The 17,258-nt window shown below is 36.2% G+C and overlaps 2 protein-coding genes across 3 annotated transcripts; one reads left to right on the top strand and one right to left on the bottom strand.

Annotated features, from left to right (window-relative positions):
* Positions 1-268: 268 nt before the first annotated feature.
* Positions 269-13,623, bottom strand: LOC145229826 (coiled-coil domain-containing protein 150-like). 2 transcript variants are annotated; one of them, XM_080095153.1, is made up of 24 exons: positions 13,551-13,623; positions 12,972-13,051; positions 12,114-12,211; positions 11,812-11,870; positions 11,344-11,471; positions 10,972-11,144; positions 10,435-10,591; positions 10,045-10,227; positions 8,827-8,981; positions 8,380-8,491; positions 7,876-8,061; positions 7,364-7,522; positions 6,866-7,000; positions 6,283-6,459; positions 5,829-5,999; positions 5,117-5,227; positions 4,562-4,749; positions 3,708-3,921; positions 3,121-3,297; positions 2,565-2,759; positions 1,977-2,075; positions 1,411-1,542; positions 733-837; positions 269-504 (listed from the first exon to the last, which is right to left on the bottom strand). In XM_080095153.1, the coding sequence occupies exons 2-24, from the start codon at positions 13,014-13,016 to the stop codon at positions 421-423; spliced, it is 3,243 nt and encodes a 1,080-aa protein (XP_079951279.1). In that variant the 5' UTR covers positions 13,017-13,051; positions 13,551-13,623; the 3' UTR covers positions 269-420. The 2 variants fall into 2 exon arrangements, with proteins under 2 accessions (XP_079951279.1, XP_079951278.1); XM_080095152.1 differs by lacking the exon at positions 13,551-13,623 and having other exon boundaries at positions 12,972-13,307.
* Positions 13,624-14,564: 941 nt separating this feature from the next.
* On the top strand, positions 14,565-16,762 carry LOC145229297 (intelectin-1b-like). Its single transcript, XM_080094610.1, has 3 exons — positions 14,565-14,831; positions 14,957-15,591; positions 15,799-16,762. The coding sequence occupies exons 1-3, from the start codon at positions 14,687-14,689 to the stop codon at positions 16,027-16,029; spliced, it is 1,011 nt and encodes a 336-aa protein (XP_079950736.1). The 5' UTR covers positions 14,565-14,686; the 3' UTR covers positions 16,030-16,762.
* The last annotated feature ends 496 nt before the right edge of the window (positions 16,763-17,258 follow it).

Raw genomic sequence — 17,258 nt, 5'->3', positions numbered from 1 at the left:
GTTTTACCTCAAAAGTTTTTGATCAAAAGCCCGCACGTGATTGCCGGGTGCACTAAAAGTGTTGAGTGCAGTTTTATAACTTTGTCGAAAACAGTTAGGCTAAAATTGTTCTCTAAGTGCTGTTTAATAGATTTAAATTAACTGTTTATTAATAAGTTTCTTCATTACCTTTTATTTGCTGGTGCGTCGCAAGTCCAGAAAACTGTTCCAGAGGCGTCGCAACCAAAAAAAGTTTGAGAACCACTGTATTAGACTATAAAATAGCATGTTGGTTTAAGTTCGTTTATTAGGGCCAAAAAACAACAGTCCTTTCAACTAAAGGCATATTTGTTGCGAAAATATAAGATCGACAAATTTTCCAACATAATAGAACCACGTTAAAAAGGCAAAACAATAATAGTTGCACAATAAAAACATTGATCAGACAAAAGGGACACGGTCTCCATTCTGAGAAATCTCATTCTGTAGCACTTCAAATTTGTCCTTAAACCAAGTTTGCGCTTGCTGTAAAAAAGCTTGATGTTAAAATCAAACCTCTATATTATTGGTTCTCCGTGAAGTTAAGGATTTACCACTGGGAGGCCAACAAAGATTGAGTGAAGTGCTTAAAGTATAACAAAGTGTTTGGACAATGAAAAAAATTGTGTGTTTGTAAACGTGAAGAAACACTGCGTTAATACAGTAGCACAAAAAAATTCTCAATGTTTTTGGCAAAAATCAGGAATAATTTACCTGCAGGTTTTGTTGTACATGGATTGATTCAATTTGCACTTTACGAAGTTTCTCGTCGGCAATTTGTTTCTCAGATATTGCATGTTTCAAGGCACCATCTAATGACTGAAAATATGAACAGAGTTAACACCAATACGGCTAGGGATGGGCCGAGCCGAGCCGAGCCAGAACCCGAGTACTCGGTACCGAGCATCGCTGTTTTTAATGCTCGGTGCTCGGCCGAGCAGTTGCAAAAACTGACCCGAGCGTTAAATTTGCATATTCATGCCCTGCTAAAATACGAAACTAGCGTTCTAAAGGGTGTCTATGAACAAAAACGAATGATTTTTGAAATGCATTAGATAGTGGAAAAACGCGTACTTAAAAGGGCATGTACAGCGTAATAAAACACCGCCGGTGACGTAAGAGACCTTGTAGAGCTAAAACGTAGAAAGGGGATTTTTGTGACGTCATAATGCACCGAGCGTGCTCGGCCGAGCACCGAGCATTAAAGTGAGATGCTCGGTGCTCGACCAAACAGAACATTTGCAATTTTGGCACATCCCTAAATACGGCCAAATAATTTATTTAGCTTTTGTGCCACAAACACAAAAACGTTTTTTAACAATATACCATGTATATCTTTTGAATGAATTCTTTTGCCAAATAGGTCAAATATTGAAAATTATGGCTGCTAACCGTTATTTTAGCAATCAGAAGTTCCTTTTCCGCCCTTTCTTTGTTCACTTGCTCTTCCAGTTTTAGTGAGGTGTCTCGAGCAATCTTTTGTGCATGACTTAAGGCTGCAATGTCTTCTTTTAGAGATGCTACCTGCAGTCCAAAGTGGTTACGTTATATAACCTAATTTTGTGGATTTATTGTTTACCAAAAATATGTGTACATTTTACAAACATATGTGCACATTTAATTTTTGTCTAAACTGATTTGTTTGACCAAGTATCGAATGAAAAAAGCACAAAAAATTAGAGGGATGGGTCAAGGCCAGGCCATTACTTTATTTTCTGTTGTTATTACACTGACCAATCCAAATTTGAAAAAAAATAACGAGTTTGCTTCTGGAAACATTTGAATTTAAAAAATGAAAACATGTATGGACAAGCACTAATCAACAACATAAAATGATTGGTGTTCAACTTTTAAGTCATCTTTTATTGTTATCATCTCAAACTGCATAGGGGCCATATGAACATTGGATGACAGGCAAAAAATTTGTAAAAATGATCATCATAATGTCTTTTTCTTACCTCAGAGTTAAATGTTGCAATCACTGTGGCTTGCTCTTCATTTTTCTTGATGTAGTTCTGTTTAGTTTTCTCCAGGCCTTCAAGTTCATTGTCAATTTCCTGAAACAAAACACAAAAAGAAATATATTTCTGACTGTTTCAAAATTGTACTGCCATTTTTTTGCTTCCACATGCACAGTATTTGTAAAAGTGTATCGTTGTAAACTTGTATGTTTATGAGTAAACAAACATGAAACGACTTTTTGTGTTGTTTGGAAGCTCAATTGCCAATAATTTTCAGGTTCATATAAAAGTACTGCTAATAAATTAAAACAAGTTAGATTAACAACTGTCCAGAATTTGCCAGACATGACCAGAATTTTTGCTTAAAATCTTTTTTTTCGGTTTGCTGTTGTCTGGGTGGTTTGTGATACACAATGCCATTTTGCCGGTTCGAATTCATGAAAGGTATTTATCAAAAGTGTCAAGAATTTGGCCGACTCCGGTATGCTGTAGGTGCATCATGCCCATTTTATATTTTTAATTAAACTACAGCAGTTATTCAAAGATTAGCTTCACAAAATTATTAATCAGCTACATGGAACTCACCTTGAGTTTATTTTCAGTTGCATAGCTGCTTTTTTTCTCAGTTTGTTGTCGCTCGATAGCATGCTTCTGTTGTTTCACTTTTTCCTTTAGTTTAGTAATCACCCTCTCGTGGTTGGAAATTTTTGAGCGAAGTTCAGAATTTCCCCGTGTTAACTGAGTGTTGCGTGATTGTGTGGCCTCATTTGTTTTTTTGATCTACAAATAATTGTCCAACTTTATTTAAACACAACAATTGTTATTTTTTGCAGTGATGTTAACACTATACCCAGGGTTGCAATACTGTTTTTATTTCTAAGATTTGTCCTTATTTTCAATGTCCTGGAAAAATTTGTTGTCCTTATTCAACAATTACAAAACTTCTATCTTTTTCTCTGGCATCTGGTGTTGCGTAACATACCAAAACATGTTTTTGCACCGAAAAGAAAACATGAAAAAATTGCATGTGATGTGTTATGGCTTGAATAAATGATGTGATCAAAAATGTTTGATTCATTTTGTATGAAAGTTTTATATTTCAATATTTTAGGGTCCATGTTGATGGCAACCCTGACTATACCTCTGCAATTTGATTGTGCATTTGTCTTTTGATTGCCGATCTCTCCTTTGCAAATTGTGCTTTCATCTGCTGTAACCTGTCAGTCTGGTTTCTTGCCGTCATAGAAACTTCATCTTCATGTGCTTCTTGTTGCCGTGTCAACATGTCAGCTTTCTCCCTCTGTATTTCCAAGTCAGTCTAAATCAGAAGAAATAAAGTTGGTGCAGAAAATGTTGGTCAATTGTATATTGATCGAACAAATTTTCTGTTTTATTGCATACCAAATCTCAGACTATGGCCCATCATCAGCATATTCTGGTTAATTGCATAAAAATTTGGCAAATTGAATAATGACAATAATGTTATTTTCACAATTTTAAAAGTTCTACGTCCTATTAACGTAATATTTTCAACTTAGTAAATATATTCAAACATATAAAAGTAGGCACAGCAAATTTATTTTAAATATTTATTAATTAGTTGTGCAATTTTAGCCAAAACATTTTTTAAAGCACATTACCCTTTATGAAGATTTTAATCATAAACATTGAAATCTAAGGTGGTTTGAAACAGAAAATTATTTTTTTGATCACCACAAGAGTCATTACCCTATATTTATCCAAATCTTCCTTTAACTGTGCATTGGTGTGCAGAACATCATCTAGCGAACCGGCAAGACGAACATTTTCGTGTCTGGCTTGCTCAAGAGCGTTTAGAGCTGGAGAAATTCTTGCATGTTCGTCAGCATCTCGCTCGTGTAATTGAGTTTCCAAATGTGTAATTGTTGTTTGAAAGTCGTTCAACTGGTGATGGCATTTTTCTCTGTAGAAGTTATGACTTGGTATTAAATTTGAAAATCCGTGAATGTGTCAAACTGGACCTTTTTATTTAAATCACAAATGCCTTTTTTATAGTTTTTGCATCATAGGCAGGCTTCTACAAAAATTGCTTACAAAATATGGGAAACTTAGTTATTACTTAAGAAAACAAAAATATAACTAAGCAGCAGTGCTTGAGTCAATTTTTTAAGTAACTACTGCCGTAAATGAGTCAATTATACTATTTTGCCCTCAGAACAATAGTTGTGGTGCACTGTATAAAAGCTGAAGATTGCCAATACTGCAGTTTGTATGTAAACATGTTGCATCAACTAAAGCCATAGTGTAGCCCGGGGGTTCCTCATCAGGTAATTGTTCATGATATGTCCAGCGATTTATAATGTCATAAGTACTTGATGATTAAAAACTAATTGGCTTTAATGTAATGACTTCAAAAACAACATTACAGTATGAACCAGTCAGATTTTTATTAGAATCAACTAATACAAACCAATATTACACTATGTTGGGGCAAAAGGTCAATATTATTTTGACAAGTCAAATATAATGGTATACAGCATTCAAACAATTGCCAATGTATGCTGTAGTGACAGTCAGTAGTGTATGTGTTACTTTTAAATTACCTTTCATCAAGAAGTGCTGACACTTGGGCATCCTTTCGTCCAAGTTGCGACTGGACTTCGTTTAATTTCTCTTGTGCATTGGACAATCGGCTGGCTATTTCATTAACTGTTGATGATAGTCGCTCGTTATCAGCACGGCAACTGTTGAAATCACGTTGCAGTTGTGCAGATCTAATTCTCTCCTGCTCCTAGAAATGGAAAAGATAGCTTGTGATACGGATTCTTTCCAATGCCCAAGTTTAAGTGATGTTCAGGTATTTGTTGTGAGTGATTAGAGTGATTTATTTGGTGGTTGAATTTATAATGCCTACAGGAGTCCGCAGTTGGGTTTTTTGTTTACTGTTTAAGTCCATTAAATTGTTTTTAAATTACAGGGTTGGTGCTCTTAATTTGCAATTAAGTATGGCACTCACTAAACAGAGCCTTTTTAGTCACAAACAACCAAGTAATATGTCGACACATGTTTAGATCGCAACACAGAATTTGAGAAGTGCTGGTGTAGTTGATGTTTGATGATTTTTTAAATTTAGACTGTATTTTACAAGTTAAACATACTTTTATGGCATCAACTTGTGCTAGGACTGCATCTTTTTCCTTGACAGCTTCATCTCTGGCAGCAATAGCTAGGTTGAAATCAGCTTCTTTGCGTGACATTCCATTTTGTAGCTACAAAGCAATTAATGAGTGAACAAATATCAAGTAGATAACTTTGTATCTAATTTTTACATACTGTGTTCTGCTTAAGCAACATTACACTAAATGACTGACAATTAGGAAAGGGCAGAGTCAAGCCAGAACCTGAATACTCCAGACATCGCTTTTTGATGCTCAGTTCTGAGCAGTTGCACAAACTAACCCCAGTATTAAACCCTGCTACTGTATAAAACTGGTGTTCAAAAGGGTATCAAAAAAAGGAAATGACTGTTTTTGAAATGTGTTAGATGGTAGAAAAATGTGTCTGGGGCCTGTACTGCTTAATACAATGCTAGTGCTGCAAGGGACCTTGGAAATCTGCAAAACACGGAATTGGGAATATTTGTGATGTCACAATGCACCGAGCATGAACGTGAGATGCTTGGTGTTCGACCAAACAGAACATTTGCAGTTTTGGCCCATGCCTATTGACAACAACACAAAATTAAGGCGTAAAAAAAGTTTACCACAAATCAGATGAACAGGTAGTTTTGTATTGCCTTATTACAGGCATAATTTAAGCACCAAAATACCTGGACAAAAAGCAATAATGTTATATTGAACATAAACTTACTTGTTTGATATGAGCATTAGTTCTGCCCGAATCTACGCGGCTTGAAGCAAGTTCTGTTGACATTTGAGAATATTTTTGTTCCAAAGCTCGGTTGGTTGCACGCAGCTGTACAACTTGCGACTGCACTGAGGCTAGAGATCGAAGTTCTTCTTCTAGTTGCTCCACTCTTGTCTAAATGTCGTTTTTATTAGATTTTGTATTGAATGTACTTGTTTTCTATTGGATTAGCACAGGGTTATGGTAATTTAACCCAGTAAAATTTTATTGAATTGATCCAAACACATTAGAAATTAAATGGTCCTTAATTAGCTAAACATTGGAATCATACGATTTATTGTTAATAAGCCTGTTCAGATGCACCAAGTTACCAGGGTAAATTACAAAAATGTACCTTATTAGTTTTAATAAATAAAGAAAAGTGGCAAAACTGGTCAATTTGGAGTCAATATACAACCTGTAGTTTTCCATTCTCGTATGAAAGTTGACTTTTAGCAGAATTGGCAGCAGCTGCCAGGTCCTGTGCTCGATTAAATGCTGCCTCCTGGTGTTCAACTAATGATATTCGATCCATAAGGCGATGATTTTCATTTTCTAGCTGTTGCTTTTCTTTCAAAGTGACCTCCTGTTCCAACTAGAAACATAAATCAGAAAATCTTTTTAAGGGTAAAAATGACAATTTATTAGTGGATTAAACAGCCAAGACGACCAAATGGTTAAAATGTCCACCTCATGTTCACAAGGTTGTGGGTTTTAATCTTGTCTCAGTCACTTGTGTTTTTCTAAGCAAGAAACTCGAGCAGCATTGCTTCAACCCAGTTAAACTCAACGGGTTGAACTAAATTAAAGCTATCAACACTTAACCAAGTTGTATAAAATCAAGTCAAATTGATATGACTTGCTCAAGCATGATGCATTTAGCGTTGTACGCCCACCAAGGATAAATACAAACAAGTTTATAAAACACCACCAATATCAAAATTAAACGGTGTTAAAAAAATATTTAGTTTTAAGGAATCATGATAAAACATATTTGCAACCTTGATTTCTTCAAGCTGTTGTTGCAAGTATTCTTTGTCACGGTTCACATCGCTTGCTGCTTTGTTCAAATCTTTCATGACACTCTCTTTGGACTTTATTGCTTGATCGCGCTCCTTGATGGCTTGATCTGTTTTCTGACAATGCAATGATAAAAAATATGTCACTTTTTTGTGGTTCTCTGCTTTAGATTTAGTGGTCTACAACTGAAAGAGTTAATAGCCATATTACGGCTTAAAAAATAGTTTCTGGGGCCATAAAAAGTGAAATTCAGCATAGCTCGCAACAAAGATAAAAATCAACCTTTGTCTATGAGTCATAGAGTGTGAAAACACAAAGTGCCATTTTTGAAGGGCCATGACCTAGGCAACCTCTTACAAAATGTTCACAGGCAACACAGGGTATTTCAAAATTTCAAAACCAAGTTTAAAATCATATGAAAAAAAACTTCTCGCCTATAAGATTTCTATTGGAAATTTTCACAACAAATAATTTTATACTTTTCTTTCTTCAAACAAGAGTTTGTCTGCTTCCTTTTCCTTGGATTCGAACTCTGAATCCTTCTGTCGTAAAACCCCCTCTTGCTTCTTGATGCATTCTTCTAACAGTTTGATCCTCGCTTCTGCATCATCAGCTTTTCTCTTTACTTTGTTTACAGCCTGAATTTTTTTAATCACTTTTAAGAACAGTGGTGCATGATACAGAAATATATATGTACAGTTCCAAAAAAATATTACTAATAACACTCTTTTGAAAAGAAGGTAAAAGTTATGAAATTAAATAAAAGGTGTTCAACAAACAAATTAGAAAAAATGCTCAAAAAACACACAAATATTGGATGCACAATATGGCAAACATTTTCAGCTTGGTGAATATTTTAGCGCAATTGTGCTGCTACAATATGTTTCACCCATATAAATAAAAGTAGAGTCAACTTAATGCAACTCAAGAATTAAAAATGGACATTTCCATTTCAAATGTTTTCATAACTAAAGGTAACACATACACGAACCTGTCGCATTTCAGATTTCATTCGGTCTTCAATGCTTCGTATTTTTATTTCTTCTTCCAACTTCATTTCTTTTTCTTGCTTGTTTATTTCCTTGCTCTTTTCATCCAGCTCCTCACTCCTCCCTCTCTCCTCCTCAAGAGCGGTTTGGAGGTTTTTATTTTCGTCTTCTAATTGGGTAAAAGCAGCCTGTATGTGTAACAATGAAAAACTGTGATCATTCGTCAATGTAGCAGATTCGAACATTATGTAGGTAAAAACTCTTGTTTAAGGCTAACAAATTAACCTAGATTCTCATCATAGTACTTGCGCTTTACCAACTGAGCTACACAGGCTAAGTGGTGAGCCCATTAAAAGTCGAATGGCGAGCACTGTTGCCTGACTCATATGCTGCACATGTGTAGGTCAGTTGGTAAAAATCAAACAACCACTGATCGTCAGCCATTTTTTTAAGTTATTTTGGATATAGAACCCAAATAAATAAATTTTTGAAACACTGCACTGCACCTTTTGAGCATCAAGTAGTATGTTGCACTGTTTCAGTTCTCGGTGTAGGGAATCTTGTTTTGATGCAAGCTCAGACCCTTCCTTTTCATTTTGCTGTTGTTCATCCACCAATCTGTAAAAATATCACATTTGACAAAACTTTCAACCCAGTCCACTTTTTAGTACGTGAGGCATGTGTTGAAGAGGGACTGCACAATGTTGAAATGTTGTGAAGCGCAAAAAAAGTGTCAGGTAAAACTTTTTTGGATAATGGCTGAACATGCTGCAGCTACACCATATTATCAAGCATCATGTGATAGGAACTCACAAGAATGTGAGTGTGGCATGTAGTGAGTAAACTCGATGTCAACATATAACAGGGTTTTGTACTCTCTACGGCCATAGAAATATTGTATGCAGCAAGAATTAGAATGCATAAATACACGCAAGAAGTTATTGTAGTTTTACCTTCTTATTGCTTCTTCTTTTGCATCTAACTCTTTTTTAAACGATGACAGAATGGTTTCCATGTTACTGGCTTTTTCTGTCCATTCAGTCGACTGTTTCAGGTAGTTTGTGTTAGTTTCTCTCAGTCTTTTATTTTCCTCCGACAAATGTTCAACCTTTAAAAACAAGTTTTAACGGTCAGTGAATCAATAAGTGAGGTGTTAAAATGCATTGAGTTGAGACCAAGTTTTGTGACAGTCTTTAACAGCTTGAATGCAGTAGCATCAAATGTATTGTCTGTATGATGTTTACCCAAATTTATTGCCTGTAAGCCTGTAACAGTAAAAAAACAGATTTTTAGCAGTATCTTTTTGACCTTAGTTACTACCAATGAAAGAATTAACTTAAATTGTGTCACAAACACAATCAAGTGAAATATTTGTGTTCGTTTCTTGACTGTTTCTTAACCTGGTTGGCTGTCACCTCAAGGCAGTTTGTAAAAATTTAAATTGATTAAGTTTGCTGACAAAATACATTTCCTTTGAAAAACACAGTGTAAAAAATGGAGTTGGAAAGTCTTGGCTTAGCTCAGTGGTTCCCAAACTTTTTTCTTTTAAGGCGCATTTTAGAAAAAACAAAAATTATTTGGCGCACTTCGAACATTTGAATAATTCTTTTAGCTGACAAAGGCACTAACTATGAGGTGATAAAGCCGATATACAGGTCACTTTCATAGTTAAATAGCTTAGTTGAACATCTCAGAGACATGGAGCATGTTGGCCTAGTGGTCTAAGCACCTGGTACTACTACTCTACTTGATTGATTTTAATTTCAATATTTTTTGCGGCACACCTAATGACAACTGGCGGCACACCAGTGTGCCGCGGCGCATAGTTTGGGAACCACTGGCTTAGCTGCTAGGGGACAAAAAGCCATGTTGGTTTCATTTTTTTGTTGCTATAACTTGGACTTGACCTTAGCCACGTCTTTGCCAGTTCTCAGTTGGATACATTGGGTAAATAAGTGACTGTTTACAACCACAGTGGTCTGAAATTTTCCATAAATCGCCAGTTTAACTGGTATAGTTCATACCGCTATAATTGCATTAAGTTGGGCATAGGTTGTTTATCCTAAATGAATCAAAATGTTACATGTATTAAACATACTGTAGCTGAGTCAACTACACTAAGGCTTAAAATGGCTTTGTTTTAACAGTGCTTTATAGAAGGTAGGACTCACCTGATTACGTTCATGCGTGATAGCCTCTTCCATGTCATGAACTCGTGACAAAAGTGCAATGTGAGAATTTTCGATCACTTCACGGACCTCCTTTTCACGGGCGATGTCTATTTTTGCTTCTTCAATCCGACGGGCATATTTTTCTTTTATCGTGTCATCCTCTTTGCTGTTATTGTATGATTTCTATGGAATCACAAACCATACATTCATGTTCAAAAATGTTGTAGTGCTTAAATACTGAAGATTACTTAAGCTATGTTTTAATGAAGACTTGATTTGAATTGTTACAAAAACTTAGTCATATTTATGAGGAAAAAAATTTAGATAGAACTATTACTGCCAAAATGTGATCTTACTTTCAAAAGCATATATCATAAACTACAAGTTTACTTTGTTTAACTCTTCCACTCGTAAGTGCAGGTCAGCAATTTGTTTTTCTGCTTCTTTCCATCGCCGTTCTGCGTCCTCCCTTCGTTTTCCTTCCTCCACTAAGTCTCGTTCCTGACTTTTAACTTTTTTATCCTGCTCCCGAATTTCTTCTTTCAACCTACAAAAAATTTTTCAGCGAATATTTAGTCAACTTTTATTGACATAATTTAATGGCTAAAAATATTTTCAAAAACTAACAAAAAAACTAACCAAGTAAACATTTGTGCAAGGATAGTAAAGGTATGAGTATACCCAGTATCCTTTTACAGTACATAGTATTGGGAATTCCGTTTTGCTGAATTATAACAATTGGGATCCAGTATTGATGTAGACATTCACAACATACAAAATACTTTTGATACTTTTTTGTGAAAAGACCTTCGATCAAGTTTTATTGTAAACTATTGCTTATATTCAGCCATATCTTAGTTGGGAGTTAAACCAATGACCTCAAATGCAAAACAGTCGATGTATCTGTAAGTTACTTTTTTAACATACTTGTCAATAACCAAAGTCTTTTCTTGGTTTGCTGAATCGTGTTTTGCTTTCATTGAACTGAGAGTCTGTTTTAATGACTGTATAACACTTTCTGTTCGGCAAAGACGATTAACCATCTTCGAATATTGATTTGACGACATTGGGGGTGGATTTTCTTCAACATTTGCAGCATTCTGTAACAAAAAATTTAAATGTTTTTATCCTCTTTCAAATATCGTAAGGTTTTTTTTCACAGTTTTCTGCCTATTTATTTGAAGATTATCAATGAAATGTTTAAAATTTAATCCTACATTTCAGTTTGCTTGCTCTTTTACCCTACAGATTAACTGTACAGCTTTAGCCTATATACTAAATAAACAAAATGTTACATACAAAATTGACTTGAAGGGGCTTTATAGGAGCCTTCTTGAGTATTGATTGCAAGGAACTTGATTTTGCTAGCTTTTCTGGTGGCGACACATCAAATTTGACATGTTTCTCCTTTGATTTTCCATCTTGTTCTATCAATTGAAACACAAGTTTTAGGCTCATAATAAACATAAAATAAAGTCTTATATTTTGTTTTCAAGTTTCAAACCAGAAAATTGATGTTTTTTATTTAATCATAGAAAAACAGTTTCAAAACTAAATGCTTGGCCTAGTGAATTCTTAATTGCAATTCGCTTGAAAAAAAATGTTTTTGGAGGTCTTAATAACAAAACAGGTATCAACAAAATGTTTATTAAACTATACGTGCATGAAACAAAGTGTTAACCCTGTCAACTCAAAATGTCTTGGTCCACACAAAATAGTTTTCCAACCAACCTCAAAAAGGTCATTGTTTATTTAATATTAACTCACCAGGTTTTAATGTAGATTCTGTCATTTTCAAGAAATCAGGAGATTGAATAGCACCAGCCCTAAACAATAATTTCATGATAACCCAGAGCTATTAAACTCAGTTCACCACTTCGTAATCAAAAAAAAATTTAATTGCAGGGTTTTCGAATGTTTTAAGTACCCACCAAAAAAATTGTAAAAATCTACATTTATTTGTTAAAACATCAAACAGCACCATTTTCCCTACAAAAACTAATGTATGCTACACTGCCCCAAAAAAGTATTTTAAAACCACATAAAAATTGCAAAACACAAATCACTACCAGTCAGGTGAAGGGGTGGGTGTAATACCAAGATCAACAAGCATCTTTGCCAAATCTCCTGTATCCCTTTCTGTCCCAGCTAACCGATCCTGCATAAGCTGTATGCAAATTTTGTCACAATGTTAAGGGAGCTTGAATTAGATTTATCTAAGATTTTGTACAAAAATATTGTACTAAATTAAAATACTTTTTGTAATTTTATGCACTGGTTTCTTTGCACTAAAGCAATAACAATAAAGGCTTTTTCTACCCAAGAATTTAACATCCCGGTGTATTAAATTCACTGATTAGAATGAGAATGGTGTAACTGCAGTGCATTATTAACATTTATGTATTAACTCTGTACTTCTTTTGTTTAACTTTCAAATAAAATATGAAGTTATATATAAAGAACTTGAAAAACAGGATTTACTGACACAATCATGGCTACATGCTAAATATACAAGATCACTTGGTACACTAATATCGCCACTTGGTGCCCCATTATATCACTTGGTGCATTATTATCGCCATTTGGTGCTCTGATATATAGCTTGGTGCATCTTTATATTGCTTCATGCACATTTATATCACTTGGGGCACCTTAATACTGCTTGGTGCATATTTATATCACTATAGGTGCACCTTAATACTGCTTGGTGCACATATATAACTTGGTAAACACGGTGAACCAAACAATGTAAAGGTGCACCAAGCAATATTAAAGTGATATCAAGCATAAAGGTGCACCAAGTGATCCTGATCATTTTAGATACACGGCATAAACACAGCTGACAAAAGTCGTGATTTACCAACTTTATTTTTGTCACACGACTCACAACAAATTACATAATTTTGAGTTAGGTCTTGACAACTAACCTGGACAGCTGGATCAGAAGTTGGTCTGTAACTATTATTGGACATGTTCTTCAAGTTGATTTGAACTATCAGTTAAAATGGGGTGCCTTCGAATACTACAGGTGCGCTAGGTGCGCTTGGTAACCTTTTTTCGTGCAACGTAACTTAAAAATAGTGCAGGTAACTCTCTTTGGTGCGATTAAACTCAGAATAGGTACGACATAACTCGAAAATACTACAGCTGTCCTGTTTTTATGCGACAAATCATAAATACTGCAGTTAACGTTATAACACGCAAATAATGCTGGAAAAGTGTTACGATAGTCCCAACACACAACCAAAACCCTAAACTCTGATCCCTGACCCTAACCCTAACCCTAACCCTAACCTCAACCCTAACCCAACCTTAAAAACAGTACATATAGCATTATTACGTTACGTCGCAGTAACTACGAGTTTACTCGTTTCAAAAAAGGTTACCTGCACTATTTACAGGCTTTGTTGAATTAAAACGAGTTACCTGTAGTTTACCAAGCGAAGTACCTAGCGGACCAAGCGCACCTAGCGCACCTGCAGTTTTCGAAGGCACCGGTTAAAATGTTGTTTTCTTGTTTATAGATACATCCTTGCAAGTTTTTGTATCTGGGAAAGTCCCCGTCCGTTTGATAATCATAACAACCGCGATTTGAAAATGTCCCATGACAAGAACGCTATGCTTCCGTAACTTTTCGTGAGTTTGTTTAAAATGGCATTGGAATTAATCAGTACCGGGTGATTTTTATTATTAAACAATGATAAAAAAAAAGTTTTAAATTTACGAATTTTGGAACAAAGACGCCGAGTGGATAAACTGATATATACCGTAGGATGTACTTTTTTTATCAAATACGGGATTACGAAAGCGCAAGTTACAATTTGTTTGTAGTGTAACCTGGTAAAGCAAAGGGCTTTAAGCGTAATGACGTTACATTTATCAACCGCTTTCTTTTCTGGTGAAAGAAAGATTAATGACATAATTGAAAGTTACCCTGTGATTTGGAATTTCCGGTCGTTCTGAAACAGTCCAATGTCTGCGCAAAGCAGTCTCGAACTGCATTGTAAAACTAAAGCTTTCGAAGTTAAATTCTTACTGCTAAAACGCCATAGGCAAACATTTGGGGGCAGGTTTTGTACTGTAGTAATGTTTGCATTTGTTGACAGGGACTACTAAAGTAGATGGTTTTAGCAAAGAAGAGCTTATTTTATTTCACTGTTGTAACACTTGCGTATTTGTGCTTTTAAATAGAGTAAATCAGTTGTGTTATTTAGCCTTGTTTTACCATACACAAAATTATATGAGGCTTCTGCCAGAAGGATGTTGTTTTTACAATTTGACCTCATATAACTTACAGTCCAATCGTTCAACAAGCATCTTGTCAGGAAGCAATTTGCTAGTAATCTCGAATACTTCCCAATGGTACGGCGTTTTTTTTATTACGTCACTCGAGCTGACTATGACGTAACAATGAACAAAAAAACTAACAGCAGCCGTTGAAAATTGCCAGAACAAGAAAACAAGTCAGTTTGAGTCTGCTGCGTACAAACTTAAACTTAATAAGTTTATTTGCAGGAAAATGTCAGACAAATTTATTGGAGGCATTTGCCTTTTCTCTGTCTTGTTCTGTGTTATTCCACGGGTGGATTCTCAGTTAGAACAAGCCTGCACTCTTTCTTGTGGAAACAATGTTCTTTCGACAATGGCCCCCCGATCCTTTGCAAATGGACGCCCTGGACCACAAGGACCCCCAGGAAAAAGGGGTCCACCCGGCAACGTAGCACATTGCTCCTGCTCATTGGATGACACCGCGGAGAAAGAGATTGCTCAGTTAAAAGACAAACTAGGTAGGCTTGGGTCATTTATTTAGGTGGCACATTTTAATGGTTTCGTTCTTGTTAGTGCAACAATCTATGCTAAATCGAATGGCAGAAATAAATGTGTTGAAACTTCTTTGTACTTTGGTTCTAAGGAAACACAACGAAAACTCAAACATACGGCAGCTGTAAAGATATCAAGCTCGCCAATCCAGATTCTAACGATGGTGTCTATACGATAAGGAGTGAGGGAGGGTACGACTATCAGGTGTACTGCGACATGCAGACGAACGGTGGGGGATGGACTTTAGTGGCATCTGTACATGAGAACAACATACGAGACGGAGGGGGGCGATGCACTCAAGGTGACCGCTGGTCAAGCGAGCAGGGCTGGAAACAGCAAGGAAATCGTGGCGACGGTAACTGGGAGAACTATAACACGTTTGGTCACTTCGCTTCAGCGACCAGTGATGATTATAAGAGTCCGGCTTACTTTGAATTGCAAGCTGAAGATCTGATGATGTGGCACACGCCCAATGATACCCCTTTACTGCGTTACAACACATCGTCGTTCCTTAAGTATCGAACCACTGACGGGTTTCTCTCTTTATACGGTGGCAATCTGCGAAGTCTGTTTGCCGATCATTACCCAATCGTGTCACAGACCTTCAGTTTTCCTGACGACAGCGGCCCGAGTATTCCTGTCGTGTATGATCACGGAACTTCAATTCAAATTCTAGAACTGTTGCCTCCTAACTCTGTACAATACGTTGATGTTGGATATGTACAGGTATTCCTTCTTGAAAAGATCTATGCCATTTTTAAGCATTTACAGTTTAAATGTATTAGTGCATGATCGTACAGTTAAAGAGCTTACACGAATGAAAGTTACAAAGCATTGTAACCTAAAATATATTGTTTGTTTCATACTGTTAGCAGCTTGGCGGATTTCAATATGATCTAGTGTCCTGTCTAACACTTTAAAACTTCTTTTTAGTTTCGAGCTATAAGTACAAATCGAGACGCCTTCGCGATTTGTCCTGGTATTCGAAACAAACCGACGTTTTTATACCCTTCACAATCCTGCCTGGGGTCATCCGGGTACACATATTCAATAACCTACTGCGGAGACTTCTCGGGACTTTTGCACAACGGTCACGCAGTCGGAGCTGGATGGAGCGCAAGGCAACAACTACTGGAGTCTTCGTTTTTAATGTTCTACAAATAACCTGCTTCTTATCATATTCATATCGTAGCAGTTTGTTGCACATACTTTTGGAGCTTAACTCGTTCTTCATATAACAGCCGTTACTGACCATATTTGATCAATAACGTACATTAACAGTTTATGAGGTCTGTAGACAGCCAATACTGCATTTTCATACCTTCGTCTTAGCTTCAAAACATATTTAAATCATGAAATCTTCGTTGTCATGTTTGGTTGTGTTTGGCACCCTTGGTTACTGCGGAAAGTTTAAAAACAACCTTAGTTGTTCTGTTTCGGTCGTGCGCAGTCCGTCCACAAATACGATTGCATAACAACAAATTGAAGTAATTAAACCTCGTACAAGTAGTTTCTAGTAGCAAAAAAGGATAAACTTCTGATCGGGATTGTTTTATTCAATGACTTTTGATTCAATGACTCTATTTTCGGTCACTGATGTCATCGCAGCGCTATGAATATGCTTTGTAACCGTTTTCAAACCAGTTTTAAAGCTAATTTGTGTGACACGGACAGAGTTTTAATTGAGATGCCTTCGTGTTGGTCAACAAGCAATTAAATAAAAGCTTACATCATAATGTAACAAACGATGACAGAGAAAAGGTGATGTTATGTTCAAGTCAACAGGTGAAATGACTTCTACCCTCCACTATTATCCTTGTTTTTAGTAATAAAATGGGCGTCTGGGCTGCCTTCAACATAATGTAAGTTGATAAGCAATGTGCTTCCGAACATCACATGCTGCATTACATCTAAGGCAGTGTTTGTCGTGTCTTTTTGTGAAACAACAGGCAGTAACTATCGACAGCAGAAGGAAATATATAGTCTTATGCACTTTTCAGCCGAAACTCTACCTGTATGCAGGAGCACAACTTTGAACTTGATAATTTCAATTGCAGAAAAATGTTGTCAAATAAATTGGCCGAGGGCGTTTGCTTTTGCTTTCTTCTGTCTGATTTGTCTGATTCCGCCGAGTAACTGACAGGTGCATCAAGCCTGTACTCTTACTTGACGAATGAAGGAGGGTACGACTACGGACTGCGACATGCAGACGAAGGGTGGAGGATCGACTCTAGTGGCATCTGTGCATGAAAACATGAGAACAACATAAGCGGAAGGGGGAGGCGGTCATCGATGCACTCAAGGTGACTGCTGTTCACATTTTTGACGTAAAATTTGTGCTGCACAGTCACATCATATAAGGTTACAGATGTAAAGTTCTTGGGGTTTCAAAA

This window comes from Phallusia mammillata, chromosome 5 (assembly GCF_965637545.1).
Source record: "Phallusia mammillata chromosome 5, kaPhaMamm4.hap1.1, whole genome shotgun sequence".
Taxonomy (NCBI): domain Eukaryota; kingdom Metazoa; phylum Chordata; class Ascidiacea; order Phlebobranchia; family Ascidiidae; genus Phallusia; species Phallusia mammillata.
The sequence above is the reverse complement of the archived record's forward strand: the minus strand, read 5'-3'. Positions and strand labels throughout refer to the sequence as shown.

What these genes read in the sequence shown, in the direction of transcription:
- LOC145229826 (XM_080095153.1), bottom strand. Translation starts at nt 13,016, where the DNA reads ATGTCCAATAATAGTTACAGACCAACTTCTGATCCAGCTGTCCAG. An exon ending in ACGAGAATGGAAAACTACAG is followed by an intron (nt 6,000 to 6,282) that starts GTTGTATATTGA and finishes AACGACATTTAG; the next exon opens with ACAAGAGTGGAGCAACTAGA. An exon ending in TTGCAACATTTAACTCTGAG is followed by an intron (nt 1,543 to 1,976) that starts GTAAGAAAAAGA and finishes TTTGGACTGCAG; the next exon opens with GTAGCATCTCTAAAAGAAGA.
- LOC145229297 (XM_080094610.1), top strand. Translation starts at nt 14,687, where the DNA reads ATGGCCCCCCGATCCTTTGCAAATGGACGCCCTGGACCACAAGGACCC. An exon ending in TCAGTTAAAAGACAAACTAG is followed by an intron (nt 14,832 to 14,956) that starts GTAGGCTTGGGT and finishes TTTGGTTCTAAG; the next exon opens with GAAACACAACGAAAACTCAA. An exon ending in TTGATGTTGGATATGTACAG is followed by an intron (nt 15,592 to 15,798) that starts GTATTCCTTCTT and finishes ACTTCTTTTTAG; the next exon opens with TTTCGAGCTATAAGTACAAA.